The sequence below is a fragment of the Artibeus jamaicensis genome, unplaced genomic scaffold (assembly GCF_021234435.1).
Source record: "Artibeus jamaicensis isolate MK-2021 breed Jamaican fruit bat unplaced genomic scaffold, CSHL_Jam_final contig_525, whole genome shotgun sequence".
NCBI classification, from domain to species: Eukaryota; Metazoa; Chordata; class Mammalia; order Chiroptera; family Phyllostomidae; genus Artibeus; species Artibeus jamaicensis.
The window spans coordinates 173,953-192,566 of record NW_026521874.1 but is presented as its reverse complement, the minus strand read 5'-3'; the positions used below and the strand labels follow the sequence as shown (position 1 = coordinate 192,566).

General features: G+C 50.9%; 2 protein-coding genes across 9 annotated transcripts in view; both read right to left on the bottom strand.

Moving 5' to 3' along the window:
* Nucleotides 1–4,542, bottom strand: part of GOLGA3 (golgin A3) — a 34,518-nt gene extending 29,976 nt beyond the window's left edge. For 3 of the 6 annotated variants that reach the window (XM_037160892.2, XM_037160896.2, XM_053669801.1), the window contains exon 1: nt 4,258–4,542. The gene's annotated coding sequence lies outside the window, so the exon portion shown is untranslated. Of the gene's footprint in view, nt 1–2,073; nt 2,435–2,531; nt 2,555–4,223 lie in introns of those variants that run through there. The other 3 variants (XM_037160893.2, XM_037160895.2, XM_037160894.2) reach the window with 3 other exon arrangements.
* Nucleotides 4,543–7,818: 3,276 nt separating this feature from the next.
* Nucleotides 7,819–18,614, bottom strand: part of CHFR (checkpoint with forkhead and ring finger domains) — a 28,859-nt gene continuing 18,063 nt past the window's right edge. The window contains exons 8-18 of one of the 3 annotated variants that reach the window (XM_037160881.2): nt 18,183–18,337; nt 17,932–18,094; nt 16,000–16,142; nt 14,764–14,880; nt 14,228–14,311; nt 13,646–13,716; nt 12,599–12,686; nt 9,826–9,933; nt 9,400–9,472; nt 8,969–9,050; nt 7,819–7,928 (exon numbers count right to left, since the gene is read on the bottom strand). In XM_037160881.2, the coding sequence (XP_037016776.2) occupies nt 9,008–9,050; nt 9,400–9,472; nt 9,826–9,933; nt 12,599–12,686; nt 13,646–13,716; nt 14,228–14,311; nt 14,764–14,880; nt 16,000–16,142; nt 17,932–18,094; nt 18,183–18,337 (1,045 nt within the window). In that variant the 3' untranslated portion in view covers nt 7,819–7,928; nt 8,969–9,007. Of the gene's footprint in view, nt 9,051–9,399; nt 9,473–9,825; nt 9,934–12,598; nt 12,687–13,645; nt 13,717–14,227; nt 14,312–14,763; nt 14,881–15,999; nt 16,143–17,931; nt 18,095–18,182; nt 18,338–18,614 lie in introns of all 3 variants that reach the window. The other 2 variants (XM_037160882.2, XM_037160880.2) reach the window with 2 other exon arrangements.

Here is an 18,614-nt window from a genome sequence, read left to right as displayed (position 1 = left end):
ACGCTGTGCTATGAGCCAGGCGGTGGTTCTCACCAGGAGGGCTGACGGAGGTGAGCCTGCTCTGCCAGGTGCAGTACCTCTGAGCACCTCCTCCCCCAGTCCATGAACAGGTGTTCTCGGGGGTCGCATCCCCTGCTGCACCCATGTAGTGAATGACTAGCACTGGGAGTGTCCCTCTGGGAGAACCCGGGGTGTGGAGTGAGGGGGCTGACTTGAAGCCCCCAAAACCCACACATTTCTCCCTGCTGTCTGACACCCTGCAGGCCAAAGACACTGTGGGTTAAGATCAGTGCTATTAACAATACGGGGTGTGGCAAACAAAGGTTTACAGTTGTCAGTATGCAAAACAGTTTATTCTTGTATTATTATTTCTTTAAAGATTTCATTTGTTTATTTTTAGAGAGCAGAGAAGGGAAGGGTAAGCAGAGAGACAAACATTAGTGTGCGGTTGCCTCTCGAGTGCGTGCCCCCTTCTGAGGACCTGACCCATAACCCAGGTATGTGCCCTGACAGGGAATCAAACCAGTGACCCTTTGGTTTGCAGGCCTGCACTCAATCCACTGAGCTACATCAGCCAGGGCTTGTATTATTATTTATTAATTACTGTATTATTTTTCATGCAAATAGCTGCAAGCCTACTTTTGCTCCACCACGTATAAAAGCTTGTATCTTCTATTAAGCATAAAACTAGCACTGAAAGGATTTCTACTAGAAAGAACTGTTGATAGAAATGTGTGCAAACATGAACTATAATCCATTGTAGCTCATCAAAGGGCACTGGGCTCCAAACTGAAAGAATCAGAGAAAGGAGGGGAGGTGCTGAGGCTGGAGAAAATGTGATCCTGCATGCAGTGAGTTCTCAACCTCATTCCTGTGTCTTCAATAACCAGTAACCTCTTCCACCCCCAGACTTTCCGGATGGTGTGTGTATGGGGAGACGGACAGGCCCTTGGAGGCTCCACTGAACCTGCAAGTCCCACAGGCCCTCCCTGAAAATCACTGATTCCCATGCTCCCACCTCCATGGAAAACCACTGCAATGCCCACCAAACCTGCCCCACAGCCCCAGTCCCAGGGACTCCCTGGGGTGGCTGCTGGTACACTGGTCGGGCCAGGATGGGATGCTACAGAGGAGAGTCAACAAAGGCAGGCAAGGCACACCAGCACAGGATAGCCAGGATGTCCCCTTCATCACAGGGACAGATGATGACAGACACTGTGTAAGAACCGGTATGGAAGAACAACTGTAATGGCATAATCAATAAAAAAAAATTTAAATAAATTAATTAAAAAAAAAAAAAGAACTGGTATGGAATCCATGCTCATAGCATGTGGCACACTGTTTGTACTGGCCATCCCCACAAGTTCCCTAACAAGAGAAAATATTTGGATTTGCTTTGAAACGTGGGTGAAGATGTCCACAGCACCGCCACGCTCCCCACAATACATGACAGGGTACCGACAAGAGCTCAGTGTTCTTCAGGAAGAAGCTGGTCCCCTATTGTGGCACTCTTTACCCTAGACTGCCAAGCAAATCCCCAGATTCCTTCCATGTACCATCAGGTGCTGCTCTGAAGTCTCTCTGGGGCCTCAGGTACAGCACCTGGCCCAGCCTACTCCCTTCTGCCATCAGGACACCCCTGCGTACATGTCACAGTATGCCTGTGCATGTGCCCACCTCCTCCATCGCCTTGTGAAGTCCTCGGAAGCAGAAACCACCACCCCAAGTCCACCCTGACATCCCTACGTAAGAGTTGGTGCCCAAGGCAGGCTGCTGACTTAAATCTTTGGCTCTACTGAGTTCCACCCCTCAGAGACCAAGCTAGTGGTTCCACCCCAAAATGATTCAGTGTCTGCATCTGTGAGCATCAACACTGCCTTTCCAAATACAAAAAAACTCTAGTCTTACTAAAAACACAAAGATAAATAAATGTGCCAGCTCTCGCAGCCGGATACCATCATATAGTCCATTCCTTTAATTCCCTTTATTTGGATTTCCTGATAAACAAGAAACCTATTGATTCCCAAGTAGTCCTACCACCCAAGAATGTGAGGCCCTGAGACTGTGACTCACTGTGGTTCCCCATGAGGATGTCTTCTGGTCACGCACAGCCCCTGCAGCCGGACAAGAGGCAGGACTCATTGGCCGCCCACAGCAGCCTGCCCGCCTGCCAGGGAGGAACTGGCAGCCTCGGCCTGCCCGCGGCCTTGTTGGAATTTTACTTGTCCTGAGTTTTACTCCATCGTTCACGGCCTTATGACCTCTGACTGCTGACCCAACCAGGACAAAAGAGAGTCAGGCAGCTGGGAAGCTGTTACTAGGAACACGCACCCCATTCTGTAATTTTTTTAAAAATAAAGAGATCAGTTTTATCACAGTGCCATTTTTGGCTACCTGCGTTCTGTGTGTTTCACTGAGGGAAGACACAGGGCAATGCTCTCCCTAGGAACTGCGCAACGTGTTCCTGGCTCCAGGTTCAGCCCTGCCTGACATCAAGGGACCTTATGCTGAGCAAGCACTGTCTCAGGCACCTGTATGACTCCCAGCTTCCTCCACATGGCAGATTACACAAATTCAGCATCTACACGCATCCCACCTCATCTCCGTTATTCCTGTTGGCAATCAGAAACAACACAGTACAGCCAAAAATAAAACAGAATTTTCTTAAGAAGATAATGTCTAGCTGAAGGCATAATAGTGACTGAAAGTAAACAGAGAACAGAACACAAAGTGAACCCCGGGGAGCCTCCTGCACAGGCTCTGGTGGAGACATCTGGGCTTCAAACCCCAACCTGCCGTCACAGCTATGAGGGCATGGGCACACTGCTGAACCACCCTCATCAGTAAGATGAGAAAACAATATAAACATTTTGCCAAGATTAAATAAAATATGGCACAGAGTCTGTCCCATGCCCTCAAAAATGGTTGCTGTTATCATTAGTGTTATTTCCTTTCAGTTATTGCCTGTCAAAATTGATTGGCACAAGCCAACTGAATACATCCTCATTTTCTCACTTAAAGTATACTGCTGTTTAAGGCATTCAGCCAGAAAAAAAAAATCTGACTGATGTCAGATGATTTTTATTTTCTTTTCTCACTCTCCAAGACAGACTGTCACCGAGAGCTCACTCCCATAAAGGGTCACGCTTGCAATATTAAAGGAACAATTAAAGAATTTAAATAATCCGTGAGTCAACTGTATATCGCTTACAATGTTCCAGAGGCTTTCAATCACAATCACAATGACAATAAAACCCAAGCCTCCCACCATAAACTAGGGAGCTGCACCCAACTGGCCCCTCCCTCTGCTACATCCTCGTTTCTGTCACTTTCTTTCTCATGACGCCTTAAGCCACTCGCCTGCGCCTAAGGACACCAAACGGACTCCTCCCTCAGGGTCCTCTCATTTGCGTTCCTTCTGCCTGAAACGCGCTTATTCCACACGTTTGTGTGGACAACTTCCTGTCACAGAGATGGTGGCTCCAATGTCACCCCCCAGACTCTCCCTAGCACCAGACCCTACTCTTGGCAATCCTCTCACTCTCTGTCCCTGTCCCTCCACAACAACGTGGGCTCGGTGAGGACAGGGTCCTCAAAACGAACAGTGCCTGGCACGAGGCTGACACTCAACAAACACCTGCAGCAAGTCTGAGCTGTTCACCTCTCCATGCTGGTGTCAATGCCTCGCCCAATCCCTCTGGAAAGTGTCACCTCTCCGGAGAAACAGCTCTAAGCACGGGGAAAAGAAATGGAGTCCGGGTGGAAGGAGAGGCAAAGGACCACTCAGATTCTTTCAACCTGGCCTCACACTAACCACGCCACACCATGTCACGCCTGTCCTACGGACCGCACGTCCTCCGAAGGGCTCCGACGCTGCCCGAGGTTCTTAAACAGTTCCCAAAGCAGCTGCGGGCACCTCTGCCACAAGTCACGCCCCATCACGCGCAAACAGCGTGTCGAGGGCTCAAAAGGAAGGACATTCACGAAGGCAGTTCCCTTGGCATCTGCAAAGGGCCCCGAGGCTACCACGGAGCAGAACTGGGTTGGCGCGAGGCGTCGCCGCCTTGAGGGAACGCGGCCTGCCCTCGGGGTCCGCCCAGGCCCTTCGGCCCCATTCCCAGCCTCCGCCCCATTCCCAGCCTCCGCTCCGACCGCGCCGCGGATCGGGCGGCCACTCGCCCTCCCCGGCGAGTCGCTGCCAGAAAGCTTCCCGCGACCCTCACCCCAGAGCCGAGGAATTACGGCGGCAGCACTGACCAGTGGCTCCAGCGGCTACGTGGCCGCGCCAGGGGCGGGGCGGGGCGCATCTACTGCTTCAGCCCCCCTAGGAAACACCCTGTGCTCGCTGCCTTCGTTCCGGAAGAGAGGATGACCTTTTCTCGTCAGCAGGCGCCCTCGGGCCGAGGCTTCTCTGGCCGCAGGGCCGGTATCCAGGCCACTCACAACTGGCCCGAGACGTTTTCAGAAAAAGAGTTGGTGGCTCTTCCCCGTGTAGAAATGCAGCTTCCTGCTCGCAGGACCACCTCCATAAAGCCGGGCAACTTAGCTTCCGGCGGAAGTGGCGCGTCCACGGCTCCGACCCCGCCCCGCCCCGCCCCATCTGTCAGGTTGTGGGCGTGGCCACCCTCCCTGCCGCTTGACCCATTGGGGGCAGTAGGTAGGAGGTACAGGAGTACGACATCTGGCCCCCCCAACACCCGAAACCTTCCAGCGCGCTAAAGCAAACGTGAGTGAGGCTTTGGAGCCACAGCAACGTTTACCTTAAAAGAAAAGTTGTTGGGCTCTGGCTGGTGTGGCTCAGTGGAATGAGCACCAGCCTGCGAACGAAAGGATCGCCGGTTGGATTGGCAGTCAGGGCACAAGCCTGGGTTGACCAGGTCCCCAAGTGGGAGCATGTAAGAGGCACACTGATGTTTCTCTTCTTCTCTTCCCCTCTGTCTAAACATAAATAAATAAAATCTTTAAAAAACTGATAATATAAAAAATTGTTGGGCCCTGGCTGGTGTAGCTCAGTGGATTGAGTGCAGGCCTGTGAACCACACAATTGGGGTTCGATTCCCAGTTAGGGCACATGCCTGGGTTGCAGGCCAGTTCCCAGCAGGGGACTCACGAGAGGCAACCCTATATTGATGTTTCTCTCCTTCTCTCCTTCCCTTCCTCTCTAAAGATAAATTTTTAAAAAATTGTTGGCATAAGGCTTGAGGTTTAGGTTTTTTCCTTTTTTCTTTGCCTATAGATATCAAGTTGTACAGCACCCTTACTGAAAAGACCTCCCTCCATTTGCTTGCTTTGGTACATTTCAAACACCAGTTGGCTGCTTGGAAGAGAACTTTGGGTCTGATTCTGAGGCCTCTGCTGTGTCATCTCCTTGCCTATCCCAAGAGCTTTGCCAAAAGCTATACTATCCAGCAGAGAATTCCCCCCACTTCATCATCTTTCCTCATTGTTCTAGCTATTCTGGCATCCATGCCAGTTCGTATAAATTTTACAACAAATTTCCATGTAAAAATCTCTCCTGGGCCCTGACTGGTATAGCTCAGTTCGTTGTCCCACAAAGGGAAAGGTTGCCAGTTTGATTCCCAGTCAGGGCCTGTGCATGGCTTGTGGTTTTGGTTCCAGTGAGGGTACTTAAAAGCAGCGACCTCACATTGATGTCTCTCTCCCTCTCTTCCCTTCTCTTTAAAAATTAGTAACATCTTTTTTGAAAAAAAAAAAAAAAGTCCTTCCTGAGATTTCGATGGGAATTAGATCAGCACTATAGATAGATTTGGGGAGAATGGACATCTTTACTATGGTGTGACTTTCAAGTCGGGAACAGGCTATGTCTCTCCTATGAGGTCTTCTTTGGCTTCAGACGTGCTACCAAAAGCCACTTATCTCTGCTGCATCCAGTTTTGCTGACTTGCCAAGGGATAGGAAAGAAAGGCAAGTAACAGAAGCAAAGAGCACACACTTGTTACACAGACGTAACACCGACTGTGGCATGCCCAAGGGAGGGCTGGGAAGTTTCTGCCGGGAGATGAGACTTCTATGGAGCCAGTCTATTGTGAGCCTTTAAGGGCTCTACTGTTTCCATCTCACAGAAGAAACAGGTCCATTGGGGCCGAAGCAAAACGAGTTAGGCAGGAGGGTGCCAGATTCAGCTTCACCAAGGATGGTGGGCCTAATTCTGCAGGGAGCGACGAATCCCACTAAGGAGGATGTCTAGGATCCTCTGTGTTCCCACCCCACACATGGCTGGGGCTTCCAAGGGGAATCACCAAGACGTGGCCAGTGCTCTGAGGCTCCCACCAGGGTCAGCCTGGGCAACTGAGGCCTCTGGGATTGCAGTGACCTCAGCTTTCATGGTGGCAACACCCAATATTCAACATTCATCTTCCTTTTACCTAGGACTGCCGCACCTGCCTGTGGGTGCTAGTGGCTGGGAAGTACAATGGGCTCAGGGCTGGCCAGTCAGTGATGGGCCAAGGACAGGCTTCATGTGAATGAGAGGAAAATGCCAGATCACCTGCTTCTGCCTGATAGGAGGTGAGGAGGGTCCCAACACTGTGTTTAGGTCCCTGTGTCCAGCCAAGTTAGGCCCACTCTGGGCTTTCCAAGTCCGGTTAATTCTCATCTCTTGCTTCCTTCCTGGTGTGGGGGTCCTGGTGGCCACCACAGCAGCAATCCTGACCCAGGACCTGGGCGTTTCTGAGCCTCATCTGGGCAGCATGTGCATTAATCTGGCTGTATGACTCCTGCTGGAAAAGCCCAACTTAGCCTGTCCTGGTTTGGGCACTTCCCTGCAGCAAAATCCAGATGCCACTTGCTCCTCTCAGGCCTGGGTCTGTGATTCCCATTCTGTTAGCTCTTATGTAATAGAATGATTTACTTGGCCAACAAGGCCCCCATAGGATCGACCACTCTCATTGGAGCTTGGACTGCAGACCAGGAGGGGCTCAAATGCAGCCTCTTAGAGGGGGCACAGTAGATGGTGGTGTGGGCGGGGCTGACTCCTTGTTTGATGGGGGGTATTGGGAACCCAAAAGGGACTTGGGTCTGATAACAAGCTGAGAGGCTGAAGGACTCAGCTGCACCTGCTCTAGGGCTGGGCTGAAGGGGCCAGAAAGCATGTGGGAATCCCCCCTGCATAAGCCAGGAACATGCTGTGGGCTGGTGGTGCAGTGGGAGGGTGCTGAGGAAGAGGAAGCACAGAAAATCATAAAAACATGGCATGACACAAACCCACCCAGCTCTGTAGAACAGCTGCCCTGGTCCCAGGGTTCCACCCTAGACTTACAGCTGACAGCTGCTCTTAGCCTGTGCACTCATTAGAAATGGGGAACCCAAGTTCCACTAGGGTCGGCCCACACCATGGGCCCCTCAGTCTGATGAAGGCACACACCTTACCCTTCATGGATAGATCCAGCACAGTGTGGAGTTTCATGTTATTTAAACATAGGCAAAAAAAAAAAGCTGGTACACCCTCCAAGGGACTGCACCTTTGTTCTCACTTTTGGGGATAGGTGGGGTCGGCTGAAAGAGTGATGAGCCAACATCTTAAGGTGTGGAAGGCAGGCCTCACTCCTGCACAAGCAGAGCCTGGGGCTCAGACACAAAGCTGTGGCTTCAAAGTGGACCAACAGGCTGTGGCTCCCTCAAGTTGGTGGATCCAAGAGACCTTGCACCTTTTTGTGGGTGCTCAGACCTGGGGCCCAGGCCAGGGTCACTTGTGCTTGAGAGCTAACTCAGCAAAATCTCCTTAGTGGTAACTAGAGAGGTCTGCAGCCGTCTGTCCCTGTGATGGGAAGGGTGACACAAACAATCATGCAGGAGAGAGAAACAGACACGGCTTGTTTATTAGAATTCAGGAAGGAGGCCTTCTCTCACAAACAGGTGCTGCTTCTCAGTCTGTGTCAAGAGCAAGACAACAGTTTAAAATCGTATTCCTGAGAAGAAGCAAAAAAGTTACAATTTTTCAAACAAAATTAACAAGTGATTTTAATAAAAGATAAAAAATATTTTTTCTTTTACAAAGAACAAAATTTCAAGTATTATTCCAGATGACAGCAAACCCAGTGCAGGAGGAAAGGGCAAGGACTAGCGGAAGCCAAGGCCCCTGGAGCTCTTGGCAGGAAGGGGCTGCTCTGGGGGGGGTCGAGGTGGCAGCAGGGCTGACCTGCACCTGAACCTTGGCTGCCCATGGCCAGGGACCCACAGGAGGGAATAAAGAACTTGGGGACAGTGGGTGGGGCCTGCAGCTATGCAGACAGAGGAGCAGCAGGGCCAGCTCTTTGCTTACAGGCTCAGGGTGGTGGCGCCCCAACTTTCCCAGGCCTGGGAGGGGCCACACACTCAGTGTCGGTGTCCAGGGTTAGCAGTTCTGGACACCTGATCGTGTTTTTTATTAATAAACAGAAACATGTTTGTTTATCCAAATACCGTACTATCTATCCCTAGTATTAGTCAATTTGTAAATTATAAATTATATTATTTGTGCTACAATTTGTGGTATTTAAATCTTATTAAAAGATAAGCACCAACCCTATTAAAATAAAAGCTCGTAAGAGCTGTCGCTTTCCCTACAGGGTACTGCAAAGCCTGTGGGCTGTAAACGTTTTCCTTAAAGAACAGAACGTTTCTGACAAACTTTCCTTTTTCTCTCATTAAACTTTTCTTGGAAAGAGATGTGCGTTTTAACCACAGCTGTGGGAAAGGTACAAAGAGCAAACCTGCACACCACCAGCTCAGAAGGAGGGGACAGCTGATGGCTGTTCTGGCTGAAGCGCTTCAGGTGGCCCCAAGCTCAGAGGACGGAAGCTCTGGGCCCCCCAGGGCTGTTTCTGGGGCCTCATTGTGAGGGTCTCCTCCACAGAACAAAAAGCCACACCAGAGTGCTGGATGCAGAGACCCACAGCGTGCCCTGAGGGAATGTAAAATGCCCTACAGTGTTCATATTTAGTCCTTCCTGAAACACGCTGTCACTGACCCTTGTGCTCCCAAGCCACCGTGGTGCCTCCTCAGATGCTCAGTTCTTGAACCGCGTCTGTTCACAGACATGATTGAATTTCCTGCAGGGAGGAAGCAGTCAAATTACACACGAGAGCATACATTTAACACCACCAAAGAAACTTATGGTGGTAGAAGGCAGAGGTGAACATTTCTGTGCAAGTGTTTCATGAAATGAGGTAACAGAAGAGTAGAGTTTCCAAATGGCAACACTACTTTGTAGACTACATGTCTAGAGTAGCTCATTTGTAAGTAGTTACTCGGCTAGTCCACAGGTGTCCCTAAAAGCTGAGATGTCAACTGGGACACCACACTTGAAACATCCCACTAGAAGAACGAGGGTCAACCCCTGTCCCAGCCTCGAGGACCTGAGCAGACACGCCCCGCCCGGCAGAGCACAGTGTCACTCACATTGCGTGGTGGGCCTTCACCTGAGTACGGCAGTTGCGACCCCAATAGCAGTCCGGACGGGAAGTTACAGCCACTAGAAAGAGAAAAACGTCACGATGTATAATGTGTACACCATACTCATGTACTCAGCTCAGGGAGTTTACCCAAGACCCAGAGACACTACTGTACTATACTTTGTCCCACTTTACAACAATTTTCCTTCCACTGTTCCAGGAAAGATAAAAACGTTTAATTGAAAACCCAATTCAGGAAGTGATATTACTCCAGCTGGGACGTTTTATGTGCCCGGGGCGTGACACAGCACGGCACTCAGGCAGCCCTCTGCTAAGAACACGAAGCAAAGGCCCAGACAGAATGCTGACCCGTTGTGCAGGAGCATAGAAGCCACAGCAAACAGACATGAGATGGGGTTGGGGAGTCACTTACCTGGCAACTCGGAGGCAGGAATGTTCTGCCGATACTGGTAGGTCAGCTCTCGGAAGCTCCGCAGACCACAGCAGTAGCACAGCACGGTGCTCCCCGTGACCCTGTAGTCTGGAAGACACAGGTCATGCAGCACTACCAGACATCAGGAACCCCAGTGTCCAAAATAGCAGGACAGACATGGCTGCGTTTACTAGTGGGGAACTAACACACTGACCCATAAATGGAGGAGAGAGTGGGCCAGACGTTTGGAAAACAAGAACAAAAGCAATCCAGATGCCAACTTCTTTATCGTAAAACAAGTCCACTTGCATTAAAAATTTTAATATTTTTAAAAATCAAAAAACGTACTGAAAGGAATGAATATGATTTTTCTTGAGTTATTTCCAAGTATGCCATAAAAACTGAACGGCACATAAGGGTCAGGAACTCTGAGTGCCCACAGTACACATCACAACAGAGACACATACAAGGAAGGTGAGACCTAAGGAAACAGTGGGAAATCTGCAACACCAAGGACATGTGCTACCCTCACATAACAAAGCCGTCACACATATCCATACCCAAAGGGCAAATAGCCTGACACAAATAAGGGCTGATGTCATAGACAGCAAATGACCCATAGAACAAAAAGGATGGCAATTCTGTGAATAATCAAACATGGGCAGATAGAACAACAACGAACCACTGTTCACCTCTTTATTTACAAGACCTGAAAGACAAATGTGGCTGCCGTCCCCACTCTGGAGGCACACCTCCGGGAGGAGTTAGTTAACATGACAAAGTCTCAGCTGTGTGCACCATTTTTTCCGTAAAGAAACATTTTTCATTTTTTCTAATTACTGATTTGGATATTTTGGCATGTTAGCTATCTTTCACCTGGTGTAACCTGGATTATTCTCAATTAATGTTTCAATTTGTATCAACTTCAAAAGGCCTACCCCACTGTGGAGCATTGTTCATGAGAAATCTCCAGCACAAAACTTTGCATACCACTTTTGATATGTTCAATCAATCACAGCACCTTTTCTACACATTGCACAAATCTTTTTTGTGTGTGTTTTAGTTGCAGTTTTCCCTTTCTTAGAATAATAAAACGTGATATGCCAAAAATGTTGCATATTTTCTTTCATCTTCAATATGAAAATGGCTATACAAAAATTCACCCATTTTGACATTTTTTAAAGTGCACACTGATAATGACAACTGTCACAATACAATCTAACAACATTGTTTCAAATGGAGTTAAAGACAACTTAGTGCTACTTATCTAAAAAACCAAAGAACTTTTGGGACAGCCCAATAGGTTAGAATGCTATAGTAATTAAAAACAAAGGTATATAGATCTTCACTGATATATAGAGGGTCCAATATGTATTGCTAAGTGGATAGGTTATAAAATGGCATACGTGGTAGGGTTTTATTTATGCAAGGTGTGTGCACATGGGTGTACGTGGTCATGAGAATATTATCACTGGGTACATGCTTTTAGGTGGTAGGATTTCCAATGGTTTGTACTTTATCCTTCATACTTCTCCACACACTTCCAATTTTTTGTGAGCCATGTCATTCTTACTAAGAAATGAAAGGAGTTAAGGCCGAGCTGAGATTTGGCCAACTACACAGGAGTTTCCCAGCAGAAAACACCTGAGACACTCCTTGGTGTGTGTCCACAACACAGAAACAGCTTGCAAGGATTCTCAGCAAACCTCTCAAGTCTTTCATAAAAGTTCATTTGAGCCCTGGCTGGTGTAGCTCAGTGGATTGAGCGCGGGCCTGCGAACCAGACAGTAGAGGTTCAATTCCCAGTCAGGGCACATGCCTGGGTTGCAGGCCAGTTCCCAGCACGGAATGCACGAGAGGCAACCCTACATTGATATTTCTCTCCCTCTCTCCATCCCTTCCCCTCTAAAGATAAATAAATAAAATCTAAAAAAAAAAAAAGGATTCATTTGAGCCCTGACCAGTGTAGCCCAGTCTGTTGGGTGCCATCCTGCAAAGTGAATAGTGGCTGGTTCAATTCCCAGTCAGGTCAAGGCCCGTACAAGAGGCAACTGATTTCTCTCTCACATCGATGTTTCTCTCCCTTTCTTTCTCTCTCCCTTCCCATCTCTCTACAAATTAAATAAAATCTTAGCCTTGGCAGGTGTGGCTCAGTGGACTGAGTGCTGGCCTGTGGACCAGTTCGGTTCTTGGCGAAGGCGCATGTCTGGATTGTGGGCCAGGTCCCCAGTTGGGGGCATGCGAGAGCCAACCAAGAGATGTGTCTCTTGCACATTGATGTTTCTTTCCTTCTCCTTCTCCCTCCTTTCCCCTCTCTCTAAAGATAAATAAAATCTTAGAAGGATTAAATCCCTTGATTTTTCTGCAGCCTCCCTCAGTGACAAAAATTGTATCTGCCAAGGCACCAGGTGTCTCTGACAGGAGCCAAACCTTCAGTCACCAACACAGTGAATGGCAGGCCAACGAGGGCCCTGGGGGTTGGGAACAACCCACTCCAGGATCTCGATGTCAAACGTCTCTGGTGCTGGGCCCCTCCCTCCTGTCTGGGAGGAAAGATCCTAGAACTCATATGGACTCGAACCCCGCTTTGAAAAAGTTCTGACGTCCTGGGGGTTTTCCTTCCGTCTCTGCAGGGTGGGCGAGGCCGAAGCTGTGGATGTGGAAGAACGGATGGGGCCCTGCCCAGGGCCTGACAGGTATGACTGCTTCCCAGAGGCCCAGGGGCCACAGACGCAGCGGCGTCCTTGAGGGGTGGCAGGCGCTGTGAGCTCACCAGACAGCAGGAACACGCCCCTCTGCAGCGCTGCCAGGCTCTCAGCCAACACGTTCTTCCACGTCAAACCCCTGGCCGCGAGGTAATTCTGTGGTGGGAAACAACGGCAACAGGAGAAACACACGCTTGGACAAGAGGCTGAAGGTCCGTAAAAGGCCCTCGAAGGCGGGTGAAGCCGAAGCCCAGTAACCCGATCACGGCAGGTCTTTGTAGGAGGCGGTCGTACACCTTTATATGGACCCGCCTCCATGACCACGGCTTAGGACGGCCAGGAGGGCCCGTGCCCCAGGGCCCCCAGACCAACGTGGTAACACACCCACAAAGCAGTGCACAGGGATTCTTATCCAGATGCGTTGAAGCCTCACCAGGCAGGCCAGCTTCAGACTCTCTAGTGCAGAGTGACACATACTCTCTGAATCTCTGCCAGGGCATCCCAGCACAGGAGTGTGAGACGTCCACCTCGGCCAGAGCAGCTGCACCACAGTGACCGGCCTGTGACCGTGTGGCCAGGAAGCTGGTGTCTGGATCTGCGCTCTGCCCTTCACTCACACAGAGCTGCCCAGCTGGGCAGACCTACACATGTACACCTAACCAAGAGCAGTGGCGCTCAGGAATGTGCCACACAGCGGAGAGGCCCTCAGTCCTATCTGTGATGCTGCACGTAAATGGGGTGAGAAGGACTGGTGTGCACATTACACATACGGAAATCCTAAGAGCTGTGCTTGCTTCCTGACGTGGGGAAGGAACTTATCGGAAGAGAGCCAGGGGGAAGGCCCCAGCTCCGCCCAGGCCCAGAGGTGCCGTGGCCCAGCCCAAAGACCCTCTATGTGGGGCGAGCAGGAGTTGAGCCATAGAAGCGCCTCCTATTGATTCATGGCATGATGGACATAAAGGAAGCACCTAGTTCTTGGAATATGGGGAAAAACAGCCCTATATAAACACGATGCTGACCACCAGTGGCGGCATGAGTCAGAAAATGCCAAGTTATTAAAGTAACTGAGAAAGTGCTAGGGAGGCCTCCTCCTGGCCCTGGCCTAACCCAGGTACCTTCAGGACGTCAGACTCGTAGTTGTTGTTGTTCAGCACCCCGTCCAGACACCTGTCACCCAGGTTGAGCTCTGTTGGGAAAAGGGAGGCAGCATTATCTGTTTTACAGACATTTCGTGGAAGCACCGTTCCCCCGACAGCTAAGATAACCACCTTCCCTTCACCACGGAGTCTACAAATAAAAAGTTCCGTGACAAACCACAATTTTACAGGGAGAACAAATACAATGACTTCCATCCCCTCTTTCTGAAATGGCCTGCTCTCCAGTCTCCTCAGCACCTGGTCTGCTATCACAGATCCGAAGGCTGTGGCCAGGCTGTGCCCTTTTAGGGGTGGTGATCCTTGTGCATAAATAAGTACTCCTGACTTTGAACTCAGGATCCCGAGTTCCCGTTATTGCTTGGCACTGAGCCACCACTTTAAATGGCCAACCACGCAGTACATCAGGAAAAGGCAGTTAATTTGTGTGGACCTATAGCGGCCTCCCCATTCTTGGGCAAACGATAGGCCATACCACCCGATTCCACCCTGAAATGCACCAATATGCAGAGGCAGAAGTGACCGGCTGAAGAGCAGCATTACCACAGAAGGGGGCCAGGCAGCCGAGGCAACCGGTGCGGGCGCAGCCCCAGTACAGGTGGCAGAAAGGCTGCAGGCAGACGGTACCTGTGGACACAGCACAACTGCCAGTCAGGATACTTCTGTGGAACATCAGGCCAAAGGGCCATCAAATAAGCAACAAGCTTTATTTTAACAGCAATCCACAAACTCTAAAGTAAAGCATCATATTTATCTACCAGACTTAAAAGTGACACATGAAAGAATGACTGTGGCCCCAACATGGGGACAGGCATGAGATGCAGACTCCAGAAGGAGAACCACCAAATACGGACACTCGATATACAGCAGGGAAAGCCTCACCAATTGGTGGGAAAAGCTGGTGACTCGTGTGTCCACTCAGGGACCACAAACTGCGTGACGGAAAAACAGAACTGCATCCTTACTTCCCACCACACACGAGCGTCAACCCCATGTTGAAACCCAAGCCTGAAGGACACACAGGCGAGGCTTCGCGGTGGGAGGTTGTTCGGGCAGACAGCACGTACGCTCTTACTCACACTGCTGGGGTGCGATGCGGGGGTCCTGCTCACGCTCCGCCCTCCGGTCAGGCATGGGCTGGAAGCAGCAGGTGCATATGGCATGGCTCCCTTGCAGGGTGCACACATAGTCCTGGGCTGCAGACAGACAGGACAAAGGGCCAGTGTGTGTTGGGACACAGGCAGAAGGAGATGAAAAAAACCTAGGGGGTGGCTATAAACTATATACAAAGACATACAGACAGACCTCCACAAACACCCAGGAGAATTCAGACCCCCTTCCCCTCAATAGACAATTAACAGTATACCACGGAAGTGAAAGAGTTTAAATAAAATGAAAACAACCAAGGTTATCTTTTGGTTCAGTGGTCGTATCAGGATGTCAAAAATCACAAAGGTTTTCTGCCATTTCCTATAAAGGAAGGACAGGTCACAGAGCACACACCATAAAACAATATAGCAACAGGCCTGGCAGGCAACACTGGCTGACCCACACCAGGCGCTGGTGCATGTGGCCCAGCCAGACACTCTGCATCCACTGGAGGCTCTGAGCACGCACACTAGCTCCAGGCCCCACCCCAATGCGGACTTGCGTCTGCCATCTGCAAACGACAGACCGCCTGGTGAGTGGCAGGGTCAGCGGCATACCAAGCACTGCACTGCCCGTCCCTGTGCACGTGGCCTGCAGGAAGTAACCGAGAGCCACGCCACAGCGCTGTAACAGGCGGTGAAGAATGTGGCTCTAGGTAACATCCTGGGTTAGTGACCTCATCCTGGGTCATGATGGGTTTAGGCCGACAGTGGCTAAGAGGCGAGGCCCTTGTGGGGCCACAAACCACAGATTCCATGTGTCCACTCTCCCTTTCCTGATGGCACTTCAGGACTTGGCCAGTGGAAACAGGCACACAGTGCTCAGGGCGGCTCCAGAAATAGCACAGGCCGTTGCCAGAAAGAGGAAAGTTTCTCACTGGAGGGGTCCATGTGTGGTTGTTTGGCTTCAACAGTTACTACTAGGAACACCAGCTGCCCCAAAGACAGTGGCTGCGGGGCTGAGGGTGAGAATCAGGACTCATTTCCCAGGAGTGTCCAGGAGCAGTGAGTATGATAATTACCCAGTTTCTTAGCCCAGAACAGGTGTGAGAAGCAGTAAGCTGTGAGGCAGTGGGACCACTAGAGGCAGGGGATGGAATAGCAGAGAGGAGCCACATCCCGAATGGTCACAGTAGGGCCACAGCCCAGAAGGCACAGCCATCTCACCTTGTATGACACTGGCAGATGTTGATGGTGTGTCCCCGGATGCCTGCAGTGCCCGCAGCTCGCTGCCAGGTCCTGAGTAGTGAAAGAGCTGCCCCACCTGCCTCCGGTACTCGGGGCACTGTCTGCACACGATGTATGGCTGGCTGCAAAGACACACACACAAACCTGAGCTCAGAGGGCTGGGGTGGCAGCTGCTCTCATAGATGGAGGTGGTGGTGACAAGACAAGGGCCAGATCCCCGATCCTGGCAGTGTCTTCTCCACCTCTGGACCTTGTCTCCACTTCACTTGACACCTCAGCCCCCTAGCACCTGCTGTCACCCAGCGAGTGTTCTGGGCTCTGCTCTCGGCCACCTCTCGGCTCCCTTTATTGTACAGTTTCCACAGCCCTTGACCCTCAGCTGCTCCTGGGGTGCTGGCGTGCTGAGGTGTCCTTGCTTTGTGGGACACCTCCAGAGGCACAGCAACTCAGTCTCTACAAGGAGCAGGACGTGCTGTCAAAGGCTCAATGCTGGGTGAGCTGCAGCTGCATCCAGAGGTGCCCCCAGGACTATCACCCTGGCCACCCAGGGAATGTCTGCACACATTAAAATCAGAACAAAATGCATTGCGGTTGGACACTGTTGCCCTCAGGGAGCTTCCTAAGTAGCCAGTAGGAGCCCGGCCGTACCCAGCCTGACGCAGGTCAGCTGAAATTTCGGGCTGCAGACGGCACAAACCCACAGAAAGACAGACAGGGACTCCCTTCTGTTCAGTCAGAAGACACCTTCCTGAGCCCGCAGCAATGGTGGGAACCAGTGAGGGAAGAACAAGTGAGACCCAACGGGAAAAAATAAAAACCATCCACAGGTAGTGCCATTGCCAGCAGGCATCTGAGGACACCTCGAGGGCTCCTCCCTTTGGCTGGTCCCCTCCCACCTGCTCCTCATGGGGGAAATAAATGACTGGGCAGTGTAAGAAACTATAAATGTAGGAACTCACTGCAGCACGGTTTCTGAGTTCAAACCATCGGGAAACTACAAAATCTCACACACAGTATAATCCCACCTTCATAAAATTATTTACTTCTACCACAGTGCATCCTACTTTGTTAGAAAAGAACTGTGCACAACACACGTCTGAGTGGCCAGATGGATGAACAATGTGTTCACCCTGAGGTGAGTTATAGTTTTCTTTTTGCTTGACAGATATTTGTAAAGTTTTGTGAAAAGAAATAAAGATAAACTTGGGGGTTTTGTTGTCTTTTTAAATATCATGGCCTTGGGTCAAAATTCAGACCCCGGACTTGTGAGTCAGGAGCCTCGGCATTCTACAGCAGATACAGTGCTGTCTCCCCAGACTGCACACTCTCAGCCAGGGCATCCTGGCCTCTCTGCATTAGCATCCTGACAAATGACAGACACTGTCACTTATGCTGCAGGACTTCATGGTTACTAGATAAGCTACAGAGTACATGTGCCTATGCAGGACAAGGAACACGTTCAATCATGCCTATAGCAGCCAGAGTCCAGGGGTGTGATGAGAGGTCAGCACTGGAAAGGGTACCAGTTACTGCGGTGATCATCTCGCCTGTCCAATCACACTGGACATCTGAAACTCACATAGTGCTGCACATCAGTTACATCTGAATAAAAAGGACCCAAATACAGATAAGCACCAAAACTTCAAATGCTCCATGTATATTCTAACAAAACATCAGAATGCTCCATGTATACTTGAAAAACAAAACACCGAGGTACTGGAGGAGGCAGAGTAGCTAATGCTGCTCAGAGTCTGGGAGCCAGGGACTGTTCTCAGTGCCCGCCCCTCCTCACCACACTCTAGACAGGGGACATCGCTACCTGAAGTCACATGTCACAAGTGAGTCCAGAACACCAGAGAGCTGACTGCTCCGTGCAGAGCCTGCCCCACTGCCTGCCAGGTACATGCTCACCTAACATCCGAGGATTCGCTGTCCTCATCTGACAGGTCCAGCAGGTCCTCCAAACTGTCCTCCTCATCTGAGAAAGACCTCCTGACTTTGGGCTGCAGCATGTCCTGAGTGATCTTGTTCCTGGCGGCCATGCTCTGCACATCTTCCTCGCTCCGCCTCTTGTCTGCAATTCAAAGGACACAGCTCTGCTGGCAGGCGGGACCCCGGGGACGTGCGCGTGGCTGTAGGAGCTGGGCAGGGCCTCCACTTGCCTGGGTGCTGGAGAAGGTACGCCTCCACCAGGTTGTTGAGGATGTGGTTTTTGCAAATCCGCTCGACCAGACAGCGGCACGTGGGGCACAGTGAGGAGCGCTCCATCCAGCCCGAGTAGCAGGCCGCGCAGAAGGTGTGCATGCAGGGCTGCAGGCTGCGGTGCGAGGACGGGCCTTCAGGTGACCCCGCAGAGCACGTGCAGGGGGCACTTCTGCCCACCAAGCCACAGCAGCCCCAGTCCCCAGGGCATGGCCTGCCTGGAGCGTTAGAAGCTGGGATTCCGGGTCACACTGCCTCTTTCCCCAGAGGAGGGCGTGGCCTTGCCCCAGCTGAGGGTTGGCAACAAAACAAAATCGAGCAAACTATCACCTCAGCAGGGCCCGGAGCCTACACTTCTGTGTGGTGCCCACAGCTGGAAACACCTGCATCCT